Source organism: Homalodisca vitripennis, chromosome 5, assembly GCF_021130785.1.
Source record: "Homalodisca vitripennis isolate AUS2020 chromosome 5, UT_GWSS_2.1, whole genome shotgun sequence".
NCBI lineage: Eukaryota > Metazoa > Arthropoda > Insecta > Hemiptera > Cicadellidae > Homalodisca > Homalodisca vitripennis.
In genome coordinates this window covers 172547467-172568521 of record NC_060211.1, presented here as the reverse complement: position 1 = coordinate 172568521, position 21055 = coordinate 172547467, and the positions used below count along the sequence as shown (strand labels likewise).

At 35.0% G+C, this 21055-nt stretch overlaps 1 protein-coding gene across 1 annotated transcript in view; it reads right to left on the bottom strand.

Annotated features, from left to right (window-relative positions):
• LOC124363180 overlaps positions 1-21055 on the bottom strand; it is a 60852-nt gene that overhangs the window by 33634 nt on the left and 6163 nt on the right. The window contains exons 5-9 of the mRNA XM_046818330.1: positions 18357-18560; positions 16704-16999; positions 15582-15722; positions 10505-10674; positions 9438-9722 (exon numbers count right to left, since the gene is read on the bottom strand). Of these exons, the coding sequence (XP_046674286.1) occupies positions 9438-9722; positions 10505-10674; positions 15582-15722; positions 16704-16999; positions 18357-18560 (1096 nt within the window). The remainder of the gene's footprint in view (positions 1-9437; positions 9723-10504; positions 10675-15581; positions 15723-16703; positions 17000-18356; positions 18561-21055) is intronic.

The following is a 21055-nucleotide window of genomic DNA, read 5'->3' as shown; positions in this document are numbered from 1 at the left end:
GGCGCAATTCCACCTACCCGCCTAATTTGGTGGCCCCGACTGTAGTTCGTTAGCAATTAGTACATTGTCTGTGATAGTTTAATACAGTTTCAACATAACAGATGTCTTTAAAGTTCTCACCTCACCTTACAAGACACAGATTAATGGCCAAAACGTAAAATAACTAACTAATAAAAACCTAATTATACAATTAAGATACTTATAAATGTATCCCACAAAAAAGTACATGCAATTTTAGTCCTGTTTTTTCCTAAGACTGTGTTTTTATTAGCTTTATACCTTCAAAATTGAGTTGTTTTTAGGTCCATTAGTTTTACAATGTATTGTGCATTATTAAGTATGTAACTTTTATTATCGACTAATAAACATGATAACTAACAAAATGCATTTTTACTGTTGAACTATACTTGAAACATATGTAATGTCTCCCTTAAGAATGGTTGCACAAATCTAATGAGCATAAAATGTATACAGGGTAAATAAAAAGTCAGGATCCCCTCCATCCCCTATTTTGTTCTAAAGTTTCATTTGGTGATTTTGAAAATGTTTTGTGTCCCCTAAATATTAATACAAAAGACATTTTTTATTCTTCCACATTTAATTTACTTCAAAAGTGCTTTCGCCGGTTAAGGCATCATCAGTTATATATTGTTTACAAAAAAAAACATATATGTAAAATAGACAAAAACATATGATAAAATAGAATAAAGTTTAAAACTAATTGTAAAGACCAAAAACTAATAAATTATAAAAGGATTATGTAGAAAAATGTGGTTTGCAATTCATAATTTTGGAATGGATTTCTTCTTTAACTAATGGTAGAAAAATTTCACTGAAATTTACCTAAGGTTGGAAAATACAATTATCTTTTAAAATCGTCATACATGCACTTTTTTTATTTCTTTTAGTCCAGGAAGATTCTTTAAAAACTACACTTGATGATTCAAAATTTATATGGTGATTTTTCTTTATAGCATGTTCTTTATAGTTTAGATTTTTCAATGTTTTCTTTTTTATAATTGTAAATTTTTCAGTTGGCCCCAAAATCCCCTAAATATATGTGGGAATTTTAGGCCAACTGAAATATTTTAAATGTATACCCCTTTTAAGTGATGCCTCATTTTGAAGAGCATAAAAAACTTAAAGAATGGTGAAAACCAGAGATCGCTATGTCTTTCCCAAACAAAATAATAAGTCATCAAAATTTTAATTAAGTCTTTACACTTACATTTTGTTGTTAAGTTACTAAGTGGAAACCGGTTCATTGGTCGTTTGTGTTATGAATGAATTAGGAATGCAATGGACGAAGGATCCAATGAAGATTAGAAAGTACACTGATAAGAAGTTCATTTGCAATGAGTGACTGGGCTTTCCCGGTTTGAAGTACAGTTTACTCATACTCATACTCTTAGAGTGATCATTAATCCAGTGGATCATTATCACCCAGTAGTATCATTATTGTGTGGTTACTATTTCATGAAGTTTATTTAGAAATTGTTTGTGTGTTTCAGTGTTATTACAGTTACTGATTTTGAATTGCTTTGTCATTCTTACTTTTTACATAATATTCTCAAAGTATTTCTGCCTATGAGAAATAGTCACGACGATAAAGTAAAAATTACATTTATTTTCGGAGCTTTGAATTAAAATTATCATGAGCCAGAAAGGCGGTTTAATGTTGCACATCCTGATAGACCTGTGACAAAGATATACTGGGTGGCGCAAAAAGGATGGTCGGATTTTAAATAACTATAACTCCATCAGTTTTACAAATTAATTTTATTCAATTACGTAACTACATGCTCCCAGGCACCCAATTACAAGAAATAACCTCCAAAATTCATGTACGGAAAATAACTTCCGGAAGATGGTGTCCTTCCTCGGTGATGCATTCCACAAGTCTTTCCTTGAAATTTTCCATCACTTTCACTACAGTTTCTTCTTCTTGAATTGCCATAATTTCCGCACTGATTGCCTCCTTCAGATCAATTAAGTTTCGGGGCTTGTTTACGTAGACTTTTGACTTTAGGTATCCCCAAAGAAAAAAATCACAGGCTGAGAGGTCAGGTGATCTAGCGGGCCAGTGGACATCTCCAAAACGCGAGATGATGTGGTGGGGGAACATCCGCCTTAAGACACACATGGAGTCATTGGCTGTGTGGGCTGTGGCCCCGTCCTGTTGAAACCAAATTCGATCTCGATTTACACGTAACTCTCGCAGTTTCGGCCCCAAAAAGCTACGTAGCATGTTAACATAACATTCCGAGTTCACAGTGACTGTAGCGTTGTTCTCCTCAGAAAAATAAGGACCAACAATCCCCAATTTTGACATTCCACACCAGACTGTTACTTTAGCACTATGAAGAGGCTTTTGGTGCAATTCTCTGGGATTAGTTGCTGCCCAATACCTACAGTTTTGTTTGTTGACATAGCCGTCTAAATGGAAATGGGCTTCATCTGACATTAAAAGCACAACATCATTATTAGAGTACAAAATGTCCAACATTGTTTCACAAAATCATCTTCGGTGCTCAAAATCACGATCATAGAGGTTTTGCGTGATCATAATTTTGTATGGGTGAAACTGTAACTCACGGCTTAAAATGCGCTGCAACGAACGACGGCTGAGGCCTAAAGTTTGAGCATGACGCCTGGTGGAACGACGTGGACTGTGAAGCACTGACGCTCTAACATTCTCAATGTTCTGTGGAGTAACTGCCGTACGTGGACGCCCAGTAGATTTACCACTCATGACAGACCCTGTTGTCCGGAATGCAGTCACCCAACGTGATATGGATCTGCGATCTGGAATGGGTTCATCACGCGCTACACCAAAACGTTGTCGAAACAATCGTTGCATAGTAATAAAAGATTAATTATTTCTGAAAAACTGTTCCACAGCAAAAACACGATGCTCGACCGTCCACTGCGCCATCTCGTGGCAAACTGGGTGTAATGGCCGACTTGCAGACGGCCGGCAGTGGCCCCCCCTCCTCACCTTCCACTGGTACTACACAGTTCAAATCCGACCATCCTTTTTGCGCCACCAAGTACTTAAGAACTTTTAGTGAATAAGTTTCAAGTATCTGGATCCATTTCAGATGCTCCACGCTCAGGTCAGCCTCCTTTAGGCAAAGACAAACAGTTTGAAATTGTAGCACAAATATTGAATATCCGCAGCAGTCCACCAGATCAGTAGCAAATCTTTGTGACGTTTCCCATGGGTTTGTGGTACTGGAGAAAAATAAATGTTATGCTTATAAAATTCAGCTTGTACATGAGTTAAATGAAGACGATCCAGACTGTCGCCTATAATTTTGTGAGGAAATGAAAGCACTGATTTCTGCTCATCCATTTCATTGTTTGTTCCAAATGTTGTATTCAGTGATGAATGCAGTTTTTTTGTCAATGGGATTGTTAACAAACAACTACATGTACTGGAACACAGAAAGTCCCCATGTTTTCCATGAACTCTGCACTAAATTCCCAAAAAAAGTAAATATGTGGGCTGGGATTTTTGGGAAACACATTTAAGAACCATTTTTTATTAATGGGAATCTTAATGGAGAACTGTATTTGCAAATGTTACAAGAATCAATTTGCCCCACAGCAACTTCTGTTATTAGGGAAAATGAACGTGAATTTGACGAAGACATTGTTCACTTCCAGTAGGATGATGTCCCAGCACATTTCACCGTGCTGTACAACATTTCCTGGGACTCATCTACGTGGTTAGTGGATTGATATGTGTGGTTTAATAGAATGGCCTTTGTGGACTACAGAGCTTAAACCCAAAGACTTTTTATGGGGTCACATTAAATCCATAATTTACAAAAAATCAGTACAAAACGTTTAAGAAACAGGATTGTTGAGGTCTGCAACCAAATACCATTTCAGAATTTTCAAAATGTGAGAGACGAGCTCACCATACTCTTGTCTCACTGGTAAATAGTAGGAGGACTTCAGTTTGAACATATTTAACTTGGCAACGTGGTGAGTTTTTAAAAACATTGTTCTGGTAACTCTGGCTATTATTTTGAATGGAAAAGAGGAAGCAATCTCTAGTTTTCACAATTTTTTTAAGTAATGCTCTTCAAAATGAGGAGTCCCTTGAGAGGGGACAAAGTCCCGCATTTTTGGAGGATACAAAAAAAAATGTTAAAAATCACCATATAAAACTTCCTTTCCACACTGCACCACTACCTAAATGATGGTATCTCCTTACATAAACTTTAGAACAAAATGGAGGGGGGAGGGAGTCCTGACATTTTATTTACCCTGAATGTACACTTAAATAAATAAAACCAACAATAACATTTAGTTTGGCCATGCAACAAAAACATAAGTCAGAAAAATGCCTAAAAATAATATAAATAAAAAAAATTCATTTTGAATCTTTTTTAAGGTTATTTGTTCAGCACAACTAATTATATATTTTATCAAAACCTCTTCATTCTAACCTTTCATTAACCACAACATATTTCTCAACATTAAAAAGCTGTAAGTTGTTTCCATTGTGTATATATACGAAATAAGCCAAATTCTAACTTTAAATACCATATTTTATTTTATATTTGCTATTTCCAGAGAAGTTCTCTTAAGGGATGTTTCAGGGCACTGTGTAGCCAGAGAACTCAACAGTATTTTAATGTTTCAGGGCACTGTGTAGCCAGAGAACTCAACAAGTATTTGAATGTTTCAGGGCACTGTGTAGCCAGAGAACTCAACAAGTATTTTAATGTTTCAGGGCACTGTGTAGCCAGAGAACTCAAACAAGTATTTTAATGAATGTTTCAGGGCACTGTGTAGCCAGAGAACTCAACAAGTATTTTAATGTTTCAGGGCACTGTGTAGCCAGAGAACTCAACAGCATTTTAATGTTTCAGGGCACTGTGTAGCCAGAGAACTCAACAGCATTTTAATGTTTCAGGGCACTGTGTAGCCAGAGAACTCAACAGCATTTTAATGTTTCAGGGCACTGTGTAGCCAGAGAACTCAACAGTATTTTAATGTTTCAGGGCCACTGTGTAGCCAGAGAACTCAACAGCATTTTAATGTTTCAGGGCACTGTGTAGCCAGAGAACTCAACAGCATTTTAATGTTTCAGGGCACTGTGTAGCCAGAGAACTCAACAAGTATTTTAATGTTTCAGGGCACTGTGTAGCCAGAGAACTCAACAAGTATTTTAATGTTTCAGGGCACTGTGTAGCCAGAGAACTCAACAGCATTTTAATGTTTCAGGGCACTGTGTAGCCAGAGAACTCAACAGTATTTTAATGTTTCAGGGCACTGTGTAGCCAGAGAAATCAACAAGTATTTGAATGTTTCAGGGCACTGTGTAGCCAGAGAAATCAACAAGTATTTGAATGTTTCAGGGCACTGTGTAGCCAGAGAACTCAACAGTATTTTAATGTTTCAGGGCACTGTGTAGAGAGAACTGAACAAGTATTTTCAGGGCACTGTGTAGCCAGAGAACTGTATTTTAATGTTTCAGGGCACTGTGTAGCCAGAGAACTCAACAAGTATCTTAATGTTTCAGGGCACTGTGTAGCCAGAGAACTCAACAAGTATTTTAATGTTTCAGGGCACTGTGTAGCCAGAGAACTCAACAAGTATTTTAATGTTTCAGGGCACTGTGTAGCCAGAGAACTCAACAAGTATTTAATGTTTCAGGGCACTGTGTAGCCAGAGAACTCAACAAATATTTTAATGTTTCAGGGCACTGTGTAGCCAGAGAACTCAACAAGTATTTTAATGTTTCAGGGCACTGTGTAGCCAGAGAACTCATCAAGTATTTTAATGTTTCAGGGCACTGTGTAGCCAGAGAACTCATGAATATGGACAGATTCAGGGATCCTCCCAGAGTAATGGAGAACAATGAATTACAAATGGTTTTTACCAGAAGAAAACCCCAAAGAATGCAAATACGTCAAGCTTTCTATTTAGTTGATTCTAACTATGTAAAGAAATTCCCAAATGAGTTTTATATACGATCTTTATCTGGACAAATATTTTTGATCAAGTACGAAAGGTTTCTGAGATAAAGTTGTAAACTAAAGTGTTCCTTTTAAATTATTTGTTTAATGTTTGTTACACGTTAAAAGTATTTATTAATTAATTTTGTAATGTTTTATACAATAGATAAGTAATTTTGTTATGCAATAAAAGATTAAATATTGTTAATTGTTTTAAGTTCCAAATCACTTTAATTTAAACCTTTCCCTTAAAATAAACTAAATGTATCTCTATTGGAAACAAAACAAAGTCATTTACCAATGTTTATTTTATTAAAACAATATTGTATAGCAAACATTTAATTTTAAAACGTTTGCAAAAAGACTTATATTATGCAAATTAGATTGGATATTTGCCTGATATGAAAATGATTTGAAAATATGATTGAAAATGTCTATAAATATTATAATGTATATACATATTGTTTCCCCAATTAATTTTTATGCTAGTATTTTATTAAAAACTAATAAGCCAGACTCAAAATGTTTTGATAAAAATGTTTAGTTGAAGATGAATTTTAGGGAATAGTAATTGAATTACGATTAGATCTTAATATTTCTGCACCACTCCTACTGTCTGAATAAAAAATATTGATTTCATGTACTACTAGCACTAAGTTGTAATAGAGAAAGGTGCATTATAACTTATTGTGTATGTTTGTACTTCAATGTATGGGGAAGTAATTAAAGGGCTTTAGTGTTCAATACAAAAGTACCCATATTTAAAGAATTTTTTTATAATTGTTAAAATTAAAAATTGTATTATTGAATTGTTTGTTTTTAAATTAATAAAAGAATTCTAATAAGAAAAGAGCTTCTACAATGAATCCAATATATGTACAAATGTAAAGATTCTAGATTCAAACAGTTTTTATTTGTGAAATGCATATCATATACAAAAATAATGAAAAAATAAATGAAAACACATATTTGCTATTGAAATATCATTAAATTTATTATACTAAGATAACAACAAAATATGTATAATAGTTCCCTCTTAATATACGTTCTTTCCAAAAATTCCTCAAATGAATAAAGTGCTAGGTTCAGCAAGTAAAATTTAATTTAATTTTCATTTTTTCAGTTTTGTTCTTTACTTATCACTCTTGGTAAGTTTTTAAAGAACTAATATCTCATAAAGTCAGTTTTCTTTTTGAAAAACCTAAGATTATGTTGTGGTACATTTCTGTTATGCCTTGGGTTGTATCGATGATTATTAACTAGAATCGGAGTGTTGTTTTCTTCTTGTTTCACATAAAGACTGTTTCATAAATATATAAACTGTGTACTGTTAAAATTCCATTTTCTGTAAACAATTTCTTAACAGATTCAGTCTTTTTAACTCTAAGGATACTCGTAGAGCTCTCTTTTGTTGGACGACCAAATATTGCTTTAAAAAATATGTAATACAAAGTTAGTGTTAAAAATTATTATAGCTGGTTTTAACATCAAAATTTTAAAACCAAGAAAATATTTATGAATTTTTCTATATACTGTATAAATGTTATTAAAGTTAAATCACCACATTGACTTTTCCTCCTGATTAGGCGATTATATGGTGGACAGATCTCGTTATAGATTTGACTATCTCGCTGAAAATGGGACCATAGTTAAGAAGAGTGGAGGCTGGAAGATTCTCACCAACTTCGGAAACCTACAGTATGAGTCTCCGCTAGGTTACATTTGTTTCTACTTGTTTGACAAAAACTGTGTCTAAAATTAAAAACCTGTAATTGTAGCTGAATTGACTGTACTTATTAAGGATAACAAGGTACAGAGAACATCTATAAAGCTTCACCGGAGTGTTCTTACAGGATACGGTTGAGAGGATCAGACACCTGATTTGGTGAGGGGAGCGCTACCATTTAAAAAGAATTTTAACCCTATGTTTTTAAGCATGTTAGCATTTTAATTTGAATGGTGACATGTAAAGCATCAAATGAATTTATCCAAAATCTTGATTAACAAATGGAATCTTGATCGGCAATTCATGGACAATTCAAAAACATAAGATGGGACAGAATTACCAACCCCAATTCCCTGCATAAATATTATATTTAACTGTAAAAACATTCTATCAGCCTTTTATTGAAGGTTAAAAAACACTGCATGTTGCTTTTGTCACAACTTACCAACAGTCTCATTTCATATGCAAAGTGTAAATATATTATTATTATGCCACGGTAAACATTAATTATGAAAAGCATATATCGGAGGTAACTCTAGAACAGCCATTTTCAACTTGATCATCAGAGGTTAGTCCTCTTATCAAGGAACGTCTCAAAACCATTGGGAGTTAGTTTCCTCTAAAAGGACATCATCCAGACAGGAGTCGTGTCAGACTGTGGCACTAAAAGAGTGAAATGCTGCAACTCTATAGCTCTCAGTTATTAACCTGTAAGCTGTGCAAGGAAAGCTCCAATTGAGGCACTGTTCTCCACCAGCTATACAGGAGTCGTGTCAGACTGTGGCACTAAAAGAGTGAAATGCTGCAACTCTATAGCTCTCAGTTACTGACCTGTCAGCTGTGCAAGGAAAGCTCCAATTGCGGCACTGTTCTCCACCAGCCAGACAGGAGTGGGGTCGGACTGTGGCACTAAAAGAGTGAAATGCTGCAACTCTATAGCTCTCAGTTATTAACCTGTAAGCTGTGCAAGGAAAGCTCCAATTGAGGCACTGTTCTCCACCAGCTATACAGGAGTCGTGTCAGACTGTGGCACTAAAAGAGTGAAATGCTGCAACTCTATAGCTCTCAGTTACTGACCTGTCAGCTGTGCAAGGAAAGCTCCAATTGCGGCACTGTTCTCCACCAGCCAGACAGGAGTGGGGTCGGACTGTGGCACTAAAAGAGTGAAATGCTGCAACTCTATAGCTCTCAGTTACTGACCTGTCAGCTGTGCAAGGAAAGCTCCAATTGCGGCACTGTTCTCCACCAGCCAGACAGGAGTGGGGTCGGTTCTAATACTGAAAGAAGAATTTGATTCGACGAATAAGATTTATAATTCTTATATTGCTAACAACTTACTTTTAAAACTGACAATTGTGTAGTACAATTGTTACTGAGTTTATTCATGTATTGAGTATATGTCAAGTGCAAGTTTGACTAAGTCTATTACAACCACTGTTGATTAATGACAAACATATTTCATTTCATTCCATGTAATTCCAAAGCATTTAAATTGTTAAAATACACAGAGAAATAAGAAACACCAGTGGTCTGATGTATTGGACTGTGTGGTATTAAAAGGGTTAAATGCTGTGACCATATAAAACTCTCAATTTTAATGAGTTTATTCAAGAAATTTCAAACCATTAGAATAGTTGAAATACATAAAGACATAAGAAAACCAGTGGTTTGATGTATTGGACTGTGGCATTAAAAGGGGTAAATACTGTGACCCAATTGAACTCTCAGTTACTGACCTGTGAGCTCTGCAAGGAAAGCTCCAATTGCGGCACTGTTCTCCTCCAGCCAGACAGGAATGGGGTCGGACTGCAGGTACTCAGGGAGGTGGGCGACCAGTTGGCTACAGTGTCTGACCAGTGAGGAGTCCACATGACGCCCCGCTACAACCAGCGCAGGGAACACTACTTGTGGTTGTCTCTTGTTGTTCTTCAACAGCATCTTCTGGACATTACCGTCTGCGTCGAACTTAAGCACGAGACAAGACAGTTTGCTCAACTGCTCTTGGCTGGCTGTCATGTAATCTAGAAATAATGTGGAGTCATATAGATAGCACTTTGAGGGTTAAAAATAACATGACTATGACACACTTGTTATTCAATATGGAAGAATGTGCAAAGCCATGGGTAACTGCTAGTATAATTAATATTAGGAATATCAATTGGATTTGTATACATCTAAAGACAGAATAAAAGAATCTTTATAGTTAACACATTCACGATGTCAGCGTTTTTACGAACTTTTTTATACTTTCCTTCTATATTTTCCAATAATAATGGCAAAAATCCATAACCAGTTTGTTTACATCAAATGTCTAAGTATAATGAGAAAGGTATGTAAGCCTCGCAATTTTGCACAAAAACAATTATTTCATTATGTTTTTTTCAATTTTTCTCAGTGTAATCCAAGGGGTACCTAAAAAAATTAATTTACCTTAAAAATTAAGCAACCGTGTGCTCAGCAGGGTACACGATAGTCTGAGGTATTTATTTCATCACAAGACAAAATTTAATAAACCACCAAGAGAGGCAACAATAAAAACGCAATAATGAAATGCATAACAACATGCACCACCCCATTGGGCTCACAACGCACTTTACAAAAGTCCGGTGTGTACCCAATCAGGTGTTAAATATATTCATAAACTTGTTTTATTTCACAATACAAATTTGAACGCAAGTTCTGTTCAAAAGTCATATGATTTCAGTAACACACATTTCAGTGTAATCCTTTATACATACGTTAATTTCCCAAATCAATAAATGTTCTGGATATCCGTAACTGTATGAGATAAAACCAAACTTACCCAGATGAAGACAGTCAATCAGATGTGGGAAGACCGACAAGTAATCAACGAGAAGAGTGTGGAGGGTGGAGTGCTGGGACAACACTGTTATAACCTCCCCTGGCAGCAGACACTTCAGACTCGTGGCAGACTGCAGCAGATTTCCTGCCAGATCTGTCCATTCTTCCAGCCTGCAGTTCAATTACAGGATATAGTGGTTAACATAGGGTGCTCAACAGATTTAATTTAAAATGGGATTATTTTCATCTGTCATTGCTAACTTACAATGGCTGTTTTTGTTTTATTTAAGAAATGAAAATTAAATGAAATAAAAAATGCCTTTACTACAGAGACGGAGTTAGGACTATCAAGCCCTCTCTACCACTCAACCTCATATTGTATACAGTAAATTTACAATAGTGTGATACAATTGTGGTAAATTATTAACTTATTCTTTATACAGAAATAGCAACAATTCTTAATTAACCTATACAAAAATTAAATGAACTTAAAGTCAAAATCTATATATTGAAATGAGTTTAATACTTAAAATACAAAAGAAAAACTTTATACAAATTATGATAAATACAAGAAAATTAAAAATGAAAAGCAAGAAGCATGAAACATTCAATCACTCTAACACACTGATTGTCCACATGACCGCAACAAGCAGTACCACCCGTCACCCCCACAGTCCCCCCAGGAGCAAGCCCCTAACCCCCGCCCCAAAGCGAGCACGGTCCTCAATACATCTGATATCATCGAGGAGAGGGTTCCAAAGATGACAAGCCTAAACAGTAAAGGACCTAGGTATTAAAAATTGTTGAATGATGAATTGAAGTTGATAGTAATGTGGCTCCCTTTCTTGTGGAGGATTTATTTATTTCATTTTGTTTTAGTTCAATAGAAATATAACGATTCTATACAAACATACTTAATCCCAATTTTGGTGGAAAACTTTAATAGAATACTTGTATAGCATAAATTAAATAAGTTTTGTAGATTCAAGCATAATGTTGAATGATGTAGTCGTGGAGTGTCAGAAACATGTGAAACAAGTTATTGCATAATAATAGAGAAATATGGGATAACCTTGTGCACTGTCCAGGCAACACTAATAAAAAATTAACATGTGACTGTATGTCATACTGGATACTTCTAATGCACCTAAGAAAGAAATGTGGATTCAAATCTCAACTTTTAATAGTTATTTGTGAAGGTTTTCAAGCAAACCATGTATACAGACACAGTAACAAGAAAAACATTCAATATTGACAACATAGAGGGAGGACACCAGAGGCTTCCCTGAAATTTCATGCAAAATTTCAAGTCTTTAGTCAAATATGTTTTCGAAATATCCTATAAAAACGCAAAAAATTTTGCGAGCCCAATCGGTCATAAACTCAAATTCAAATTGTCTTTATTTAAAACAGTATACACTGTACAATAGCGTCGGTTTTCTATAAAAAGCCATACTATTTGTATTTTATTCTAATTTTAATAGTTATGTTCTTATAGCTAAATATTTCAAAATCAAAAATTCTTTATTAACATATACATTGAGAACAGTTTTGGCGTCAAAAAAATCATACACTTAATTAATTAAACATTATACAATCAAAAGGTTACAAAAAGACACAGAGTCGATGAGATAAAGTAGTTAAGTTACATAGGATATTTGATGTAGTCAGAAAGGTCAAGCATTGAAAAATTCCTCTAGAGTATAAAATGATTTCTGTAGCAGCCAGATCTTGAGTGATCTCTTGAAGTTCTTGTCTTCTTTATTTCTCTTCAGTTCTTCCGGGAGTTGGTTGAAAAATTTGCTTCCCATGTAGGTAGGTTTCTTTTCAAACAGGGTCAGGTGATGTGTAGGTAGGGCATAGTCATAGGCGTTTTTAGTGTTATAGTTGTGATTGTTACCTAGGTGTTCAGGTTTCTGAGTTATTGTATAGCAGATGGCCTCGCAGATGTAGAGTGAGACCACTGTCAAGATTTTAAGTTCTCCAAAAGCTTGACGGCATGACTCGAGAGAAGTCAGTCCTGCTAGTATTCGGATAGCTTTTTTTTGTAGAAGTAGAACACGGTCCCTGTTTCTTGCTGGGGAGTTGCCCCATGCTAGTAATCCATACCTCAGATGGGACTCAACTAGAGAGAAGTAAGCTGTTCTTGTAGTTTCATGGTTACAAGAACTTTTTACTCTTTTAAGAGCATAAATACTAGAGTTAAGCTTACTACAGAGATTGTCAATATGTGGATTCCAAGATAGCTTGTCATCTATTGTAATACCAAGATACTTTGCTTCATTATCTTGAGTTATTTCGGGTAGACCATAGTAGTCATTTGTTCTTCGGCCTTTCCATATAAGTTGCTGAGTTTTGCTGTCATTAAGGACAAGATTATTGTGTTGGCAATGTTGTTTTGTCATATTTAGAGCTACAAAAGAGTCCAGTTCGAGGGATATTGAGTCTTTTTTTGCAATAAGAAGGGCTGTGTCATCTGCATAAAGCATTGCTTGGGCCCAGTCAAGAAGACAGCTTGGAAGATCATTTGTCATTAGAATAAAAAGCACTGGTCCCAATATCGATCCCTGAGGGAGTAGGGTCGAATTTGCTTTATGGGATGTGTTGTTGTTGGTCGTATAAGTCACTTCAACTAGTTGTTGTCGATCTTCAGGTAGCTAGCAAGCCAGTTTTGTGATGCTCCCCTAATGCCCATGTTCTCTACTTTTTGGAGAAGTAGAGAGTGGTTTAGGCAATCAAAGGCCTTACTGAAATCCAACAGCATGGCAGTCACAGTCGCACCTTCTTCAAGTTGGTCAATGATGAATTCTGACAGTTGTACTATTGCCGTAGTTGTGGATTTACCACGGAGGAAGCCATGCTGCTGGGTCGTCAAGATGTTGTGAGTAGTCAGGTGTGTTATAAGTTGGCTTAGTACAATCTTTTCCACTACTTTGGATAATGTTGGGAGAATTGATATTGGTCTATAGTTTTCCACTGATGTTACGCTACCTTTTTTGTGTTTAGGAAAAACTTTGCAAGTTTGAGTTTCGTTGGAAAAATGCCTTGTGAAAACGAGAGGTTGATTATATGACATAAAGGACTCGCTATTTCATCCTTGCAGTGTTTCAGTAGTGTGGAGTTGAGTTCATCGACTCCTGCTGACGGTTTTGATTTCAAAGATGTGAGTGTGTGGGATACTTCTTCTGGTGTGGTTGGATGAAGGATGAAGTCAGGTATTTCGCCATAGTCTTTGCATGATGGTAAGTGATTGTTTATGGCTTGGCCAGCATTGTAGCGAGTTATGTCAGCTATTTTTGTAAAATAATGGTTGAAATGCTCTGCTATTTTGTTGGGATTGTCAGTTTGTTTTCCATTGATTTCAAGTTTTAGTGATTCGTCCTTTCTAATATCTTTGCATCTTTCATAGTTAATGACCTGCCAAATAGCCCTTTGTTTGTTGTTCGAGTTGTCAATGAAATCTGAAGTTGACTGTTTTCTTATTTTTTTCAGATAGAGGTCATAGTCTCTCTTTCTGGCAGCAGTTTCTATTTTATGTGCTTCAAAACCAGTTGTCCTTTCCATTTCCAGAGCTCTGAGGAAGCATTTTCTTAATCTCTCAGATTCTTCATTGGTTGCCTTAAATCTTGAGTTTCTTTTTAGACGGGATTTTTTATGAGGGCATGTTAGATTGAGGATTTGTAAAAGGATTTCATGAAAATGGTCATACGATTCTTCTGCGGAAGGGGTATCGTAGACATTTTCCCATGTCTCTAAATTAAGTAGGTATTTAAAACAATTTATATGCTCATTGTCAACCTTTGTTGTTAAGACAGAAACTCCTCAATACTGTAAGGATTTTTTGACAGGAGAAGTTTCCTTAATCCCTTCCCAAAAGCAAACCCGCTCTCCTGCCTCAGCCGCTCCGGAAATAAATCGTAAAGCCTGACTACATTATAAACAAGCTCATTTTCAAAAACGTGGTTTGGAATTCTAAGATTTAGTTCATTGTGGAAATGGTGCTCACTACAGACAGCACTGTCAAAAAGATTAACATTCTTCCGAACACAGAAAGCTATATATAGAATGTACATGGTGGAAAATATTAAGAGATTGCTCTCTCTCTAAATAGCTCTCTGCACACAAACCACCCGCTTATATTGAATATAATTCTTAAAGTCTTTTTTAAATTTAAAGAGATATTTTACTTTTGTATTTTCATGGCCCCCAACAGCAACATCACATGAAAGATATGGATAAATAATCCCATAGTAGGCAACAAACAAAGCTTGTCTGTCAACCGGAGAAGACAGGCACCTCAGAACGAAAATTCCAGAACAGACTTTCTTACAAGCGCGACATGGGCTCAAAACTTTAGATGCTTGTCAAGAACAATTCCAAGGAATTTGCTCTCGACAACAGGGTCACTTCTTGATTTCCAACAATAAGATAAGATATGGAACCACGACTATTTGATTCGGTGATGCAAAACTCAATCGCTTGTGTTTTCTCTCAATTAAAAATCAGATGACTTTCTTGAAAACACTGAGGTAGGGAATTGTCTCCTCGTATACACTTATTTCCAATTCAGATTGGTTTTTGGCCGATACATGTAAAGAGGTTCACAGAGGATAACAAAATATGCAAAACTTAAAATATACAGTTTTAATTTCTGTTCAACATACAATGCAAACTGTTTGACATTACTTTGCTAAGTCAAAACCGCATTAAATAACACGCACTACCATCAAACTCTATCTTGTCTATTTGCATATGAAGCTTCATGCAAAAAATATATTTAGGTCAATTCATTCTCAAGGTATTATGCGAAAGACACACACAAACCCCCTTAGTGACAGCAAAATGTCCAGAATTTCAAGTCACTAGATCAATCTCTATCCTGTGAAAAGTAATGCTTCACTAACACTCAGCCAAATCCTACTCAGGGACATGCACCATCAACCACCTCAATCCTGCTTATACAGAAATGAAGCTTCAGACAAAATTAAAGTATATAGCTGAATTCACGCCCTAAATATCTATGAATTCACTACAGCTCAGCCAATTACACAATGATTCATTAGTGTCTTACTACTTACTCTGGCTGGAACTCGGCTATTATTGACAAAAGAGCACAGACTTCCTCTTCTCCGGTTACCAGTTTGGTAAAAGTTTCTTGTAGATTTGTACTTGTCATCTTTTTTCTCTTTTTGATCGCTTTTCGCAAATGTTCTACAAACCTGAAGCAAGCCATAAAACCGTTAAATTGAGGTATGCCATAAACAAATACATTTTTATTTCAACTATTAAAAATTATTAACGTTATTACGATTAGTATTTCACAATTTATTATTAAATAAGTGTGTGATTATCAAATATACCTAATTATTTAAGCACACTGTAGCAATCCAATATTGGTTCTTGAAGATCGTACTAAAACGTACTAACAATAACAGATTAAGACATTAAAAGAACACAATATTGCAGCAACAATTATAAATTGAAATGTTTTATATTTAATTTTCTTTTAATGGTATTCCTTTACTTGTATGAATAACATTTGTTTTTTATACCTGTTGTGTACCACATCCATTTTTACATTCTTTTCAACTTCTGAAGTTCAACTAAGTGTATTTTTATAATACAGTTTCTAGAGATGTGGTTGAGTTAATTTTATACCGTAAATCACAACTTGGTTTGAAATTTTAAGCCTTTATAAACTTCCAGACTGAAAATAAATTAGCAAAATTTGTGCTCAAAAATATTACATTATTCTTATACTAGATACATATAACGTGTAACAACGTTACAAAACATAGGTACCTAGTTCAATATTAAATAGAATAATAGCAATGTATTTTAAATAAAGCATAAATTAACACACTTAAATGACATGTATTGCAGTGAAGGTGTTAAGGAAATTAATTTATAATAATTAAACTATAATAAATAAAATACATGTTATTCCCTCCAGTTGTATTTTTGCATACTGTAAAAGACATATATTTGTCTTCAACCCTGTTTCTTTGGCTGCCATTATAAGATTCCTCTAAATACTACTTTAAATCCCTACAACTTCTCATAACATAGTTTTCTTATTTTTAATGTGGTTAGAGAAGAAATGGTTGTGAATAAATTAACGATTAAAAGAGTTAGCCAAACTGAATAATAATTATACCACCGAGCATTAGTCAAGTGATTAACAACTACTTCCAACCCACCTCTTCTTGTAGGGTTTTAAAAGTCTTTGGTGCTGGCTGTCCACCAAGTCTACAAGGGCCAGGACGAGGGGGGTGAGGTTGTGGGGGGAGAGGGGCTGTAGGGGGGTGAAGTGAAGCAGCATGAGGGGATGCAGCAGCACTTCCTGTAGTGCAGAGTGCCGCAGGTCAGGCTGCGGTATACGACTGATCAACGCTCTAGTGATGTGGATACTGCGGTCACCATGGCCCCGCACCGCATGGAACACTACCAGCCGTAACAACGTCAGCAGCATGTCTGACTCAACGTCACCTAGTGACTATAACAACTTTTGTCAGATGTTGTTGATAAGCAGGATTTGTATTTTATTCACATGGATTATTCAAGAATTTACGTGGCATGTTTCGTAAGTGAATACTAATGTCTATAAAGAAGATGTTATATTCTATATGTAATAAACAAATTAATCATGATTATTCATCATGGTAAAAATTAAATTTAAAATAGCCAAAACAATGTTTGCAATGGTTTCTTGCAAAAAACTTCCACGGCAGACTGAACGAATTTCTTTTTGAGAAAATGTATTAGTCTGTTGAAAAATTTTTAAATGATAAGGTTCAAATTTTTATGTTTATTGTTTGTTTAATTATTATTTTATTGTCTAAAAATGTTAAGTTGTACCACACTTTTGAGATGATGCTTGATATTAAATGATTAGTTCTATTACTTGTTTAGTTTTAGTTTAACAAGTTTTAAATGTGTATATTTAGTTTTGTTACGTAAAATGTATATCAATGTGTTTATGTTTTTGTTTATCGATTTTTGAAATAAAGGTGTTTGATATTAAATGTTAAGTTTAGTTTTATAGTATTAGTTTTAGTTAAATTGACAATGTCAACAGTTTTTTCTGGTTTTTTTTAGATGCTTAAAACATAATATGACAATAATGAAATGAAAGCAAGTGTTCTAGTATAAAATTTATGATTTCATAATATAATTTTATTGTGATAAATAAACCTTAAAATACTTGGTTGCCATCATTCCAGTTCAACAACAAAAGCTTAGTTTCAAAATTCGTGCACAAATTTTAAACTCCAAGATCTCAATACAGCTCACAAGGAAGTAATGTCTTACACAATATGTAACTGGACTTGTCCAGTTATTTTTAACTAGAATTTATTTCTCAATCCTACGAGTGCCATAGCAATTTTACAAAATCAAATTGTTGAAAGTGCTGGGCTCTTTCAAATAAATTTACAAGCATATGAAACATTATAGTAACATTAAACTAATTTATATAATTTGTGTTTTGTTCCTTTTTACGTTTAAACTTATATAATGACACAACTTACTTACTTAAAATTACTTTTATTATTTACACTATTTCAATTTTAAAAGTTTTTGTCTTTAAAATGTTTTTAAACAATGTAGAAGACCACTAAAGTACAAAAAAATCTGTTTAAAAATATATTTTTATATATTAAAAAGAACATGATAAATGTATGAAAAGTCAGCAACCCAATGTCAAAAAGAACACTTCTACTCGGCAACAGTAACAGTGAAAACTCTGACATATATCATAACAAAAGGACTCTTAATCTTAGTCTATAACACTAATTTTAGAAATATGTATGAATTGTGTTATAATGTATTTTAATAAAACAGTCAGTGTTTACCTTTAAAGGATCATCGCCTGAGATGGTGCCTGCTGAGAGCATTTTCAACATGCGATATTCTGGTGAGTGCTTCTTGAACGGCTGACAACCCAGAATGTCAGATGATTCCTCACTGTGGACCCATTTCTTAATGTATTCTTTGACAGGTCCTACTAATGGGGAATTGCATGATTCTATCATATGGTTGTAAGTGTACAGTTCCACCTGTGAACACATTCGATACAATATAATGTGTTACAAGATACACAAAATATCAATTACAGAATCAGAATCATCATTATTTTTAATCTTAAAGATTACAAATGGTGTCAGTTAACACGTTCACGACGTCAGTGTTTTTCAGGACATTTTTAATTACTGTAGAAATTTTCAATAATAATGGCAAAAATACAGTAATCGGTTTTTTATGTCAAACATCTAAGTATAACGAGAAAGGTATGTAGGCTTCGCAATTTTGCTCAAAACCAATTATTTTATTATGTACACGATAGTCTGAGGTATTTATTTCAGTGCAGAATCAATAAGACAGGCAAACAAAAAAACACAATGAAATACATAGCAATGTGTGCCCCATCGGGTGCACAACGCACTTTACAAAAGCCTGGTGTGTACCCGATGGCAGTTGTGAAAGATCGCGTGTGCCAGATGTGGTACACGTCGTCGTGAACGTATTAATACATTTAAAATTGTTGTTTACATTATTAGAGGTAAAAGTAAAGAAACAAACAATCAATTAGCTCTTTGTAAGCGAGTCCATAGCCATTCTTACAGTGCTGACATTAGCTGTTTTCCGGTCTGACCAAAGCTCTGGTGGGAGATTGTAGATTCTGTCCGTTGTATGATGGTTTCATTTCATACAGTTGTAGATTGTGATATGAAAGGCTGTAGACACCAGCATGTCTTGTATGATGTTGATTTAAATCTCTATTTCTGAGAAATTCTTCTACACCATTAACATGTAATACTACCTCCTGGATGTAAATTGCTACAATTGTTAGAATCCTCAGTTTCTTGAATGCTTTTCTAAAATTTCCATCTGACCGAGTCCAGCCAAAACCCTTATGACTTTTTTTGTAGGGTAAGTATTCTCTGGAGATTTGATGCTGATGTCCCACCCGAACCAACTAATCCTTATCTCAGGTGGGCTTTAAACAAAGTTAAATTATAATGGTTTTCTTTCTGTTTCAGCGTTACAGAGCAATTTCATTTTCTTTACAACATAATATACTTGTGTTTAATTTTTGGAGAGATTGTTCACGTTATTTCATCATTTATTATTATTCCTAGGAATGCGGCTTGTGATTTCATTTCACTGGGATCACTGGGACATAAGATGCTCATCTCCCAAATGGCAATTGGCTGGTTTTCGATAGATTGGCCACAAGGTCATTCCCGTAATAGTATTCATACACTGTGTTGAGAGCAATGGACAAGCTCACTGCAATCCAGTCCACTGACCTCTCATTCATCAGGAGGATGGTATCATCTGCATACATGAGAGGAGTACAGAGACCTCTTAAGTTATTGGAACATATCATCTATAAATAGAATAAATATAACTGGTCCCAATATAGACCCCTGTGGCACACCTCGCTGTATTGGTAGAGGACATGACTTGACAACTCTTGTAATTAATTTAGTGGTGTGTTTGAGTTCCAACTTTTGTTTTCTGCCCTCAGAACCATTTTTTTGCTATATCAATCACACTCAGGAACTTAAACTTCTTTATTATTTATAAATGGCTGAGGCAGTCAAATCCTTTGTTTAAGTCTACTAGAATGGCTGTAGTCAGATTGCCTTCTTCTATGCTGTAATAACCTCAACCAGTGAAATTATTGTTCTAAAAGTTGATTTAACCTTTGTGAAACCATGTAGGTTGTCGGCCAGCAGATTGTGCTAGGATTTAAGAGCCTTAAGAGCACTTCAGTGTATCAATAATTGAAATAGGTCTGTAATTTACAATATCTCCTTTCTTAAATTTGGGATTAAACTTGGCTAATTTCATAACTGATGGGAAAATTCCTTCTCTGAATGATTTGTTGAAGATGGCTCTAAGGAATTCATTTGCACAAAATTTCAACATTTCGGAAGATATTTCATCAGTACTTGCAGAATGTTTGGATTTCAGATTGGTAATAATTGCCTTCACTTCATTTATGTGAATGTCAGGAATTCAAATCCCCTTTCTCTCAGTTATAAGTTTTGTGAGCGTAGGCATAGCTATTATATTGAGTTCATTGTCAGGGATTTGTTTTAGTGTGTCTTAGGCTATGTTTACAATGTTGGAGTTGAGATTATTGGCTACTTCCTGTGGGTTGCTTATTATGGGGCCATTTATATTCAGAATAAGCTCTATAGGCCCTGTAGGTCTTTTTATTCCTGGCAATGTTTATCACTTTCCATAGAGCCTTAAACTTAATGTCAGCTCTCTTTATATGGTTACGAGATCCTAGCTGTCAGACCATTTCTAGACGTTGGTCATAGACCCTTTTTCTCTGATTGCTGCTGTTTTGTCATTTTGATTGCATGTCAGTTTGTCTTTGTGCTTGATTCAATGTGAATGCAGAGTTTGCTCCGGTTCACCTTCCTCTTAGTGCAGCATCTGAAATCTGTACAGCAGAAGTCTACACTACGAGGAAGGTGAACTGGAGCAAACTCAACATTTACTCACAGTTTATTAAATTGTTTAGTCAAGAACT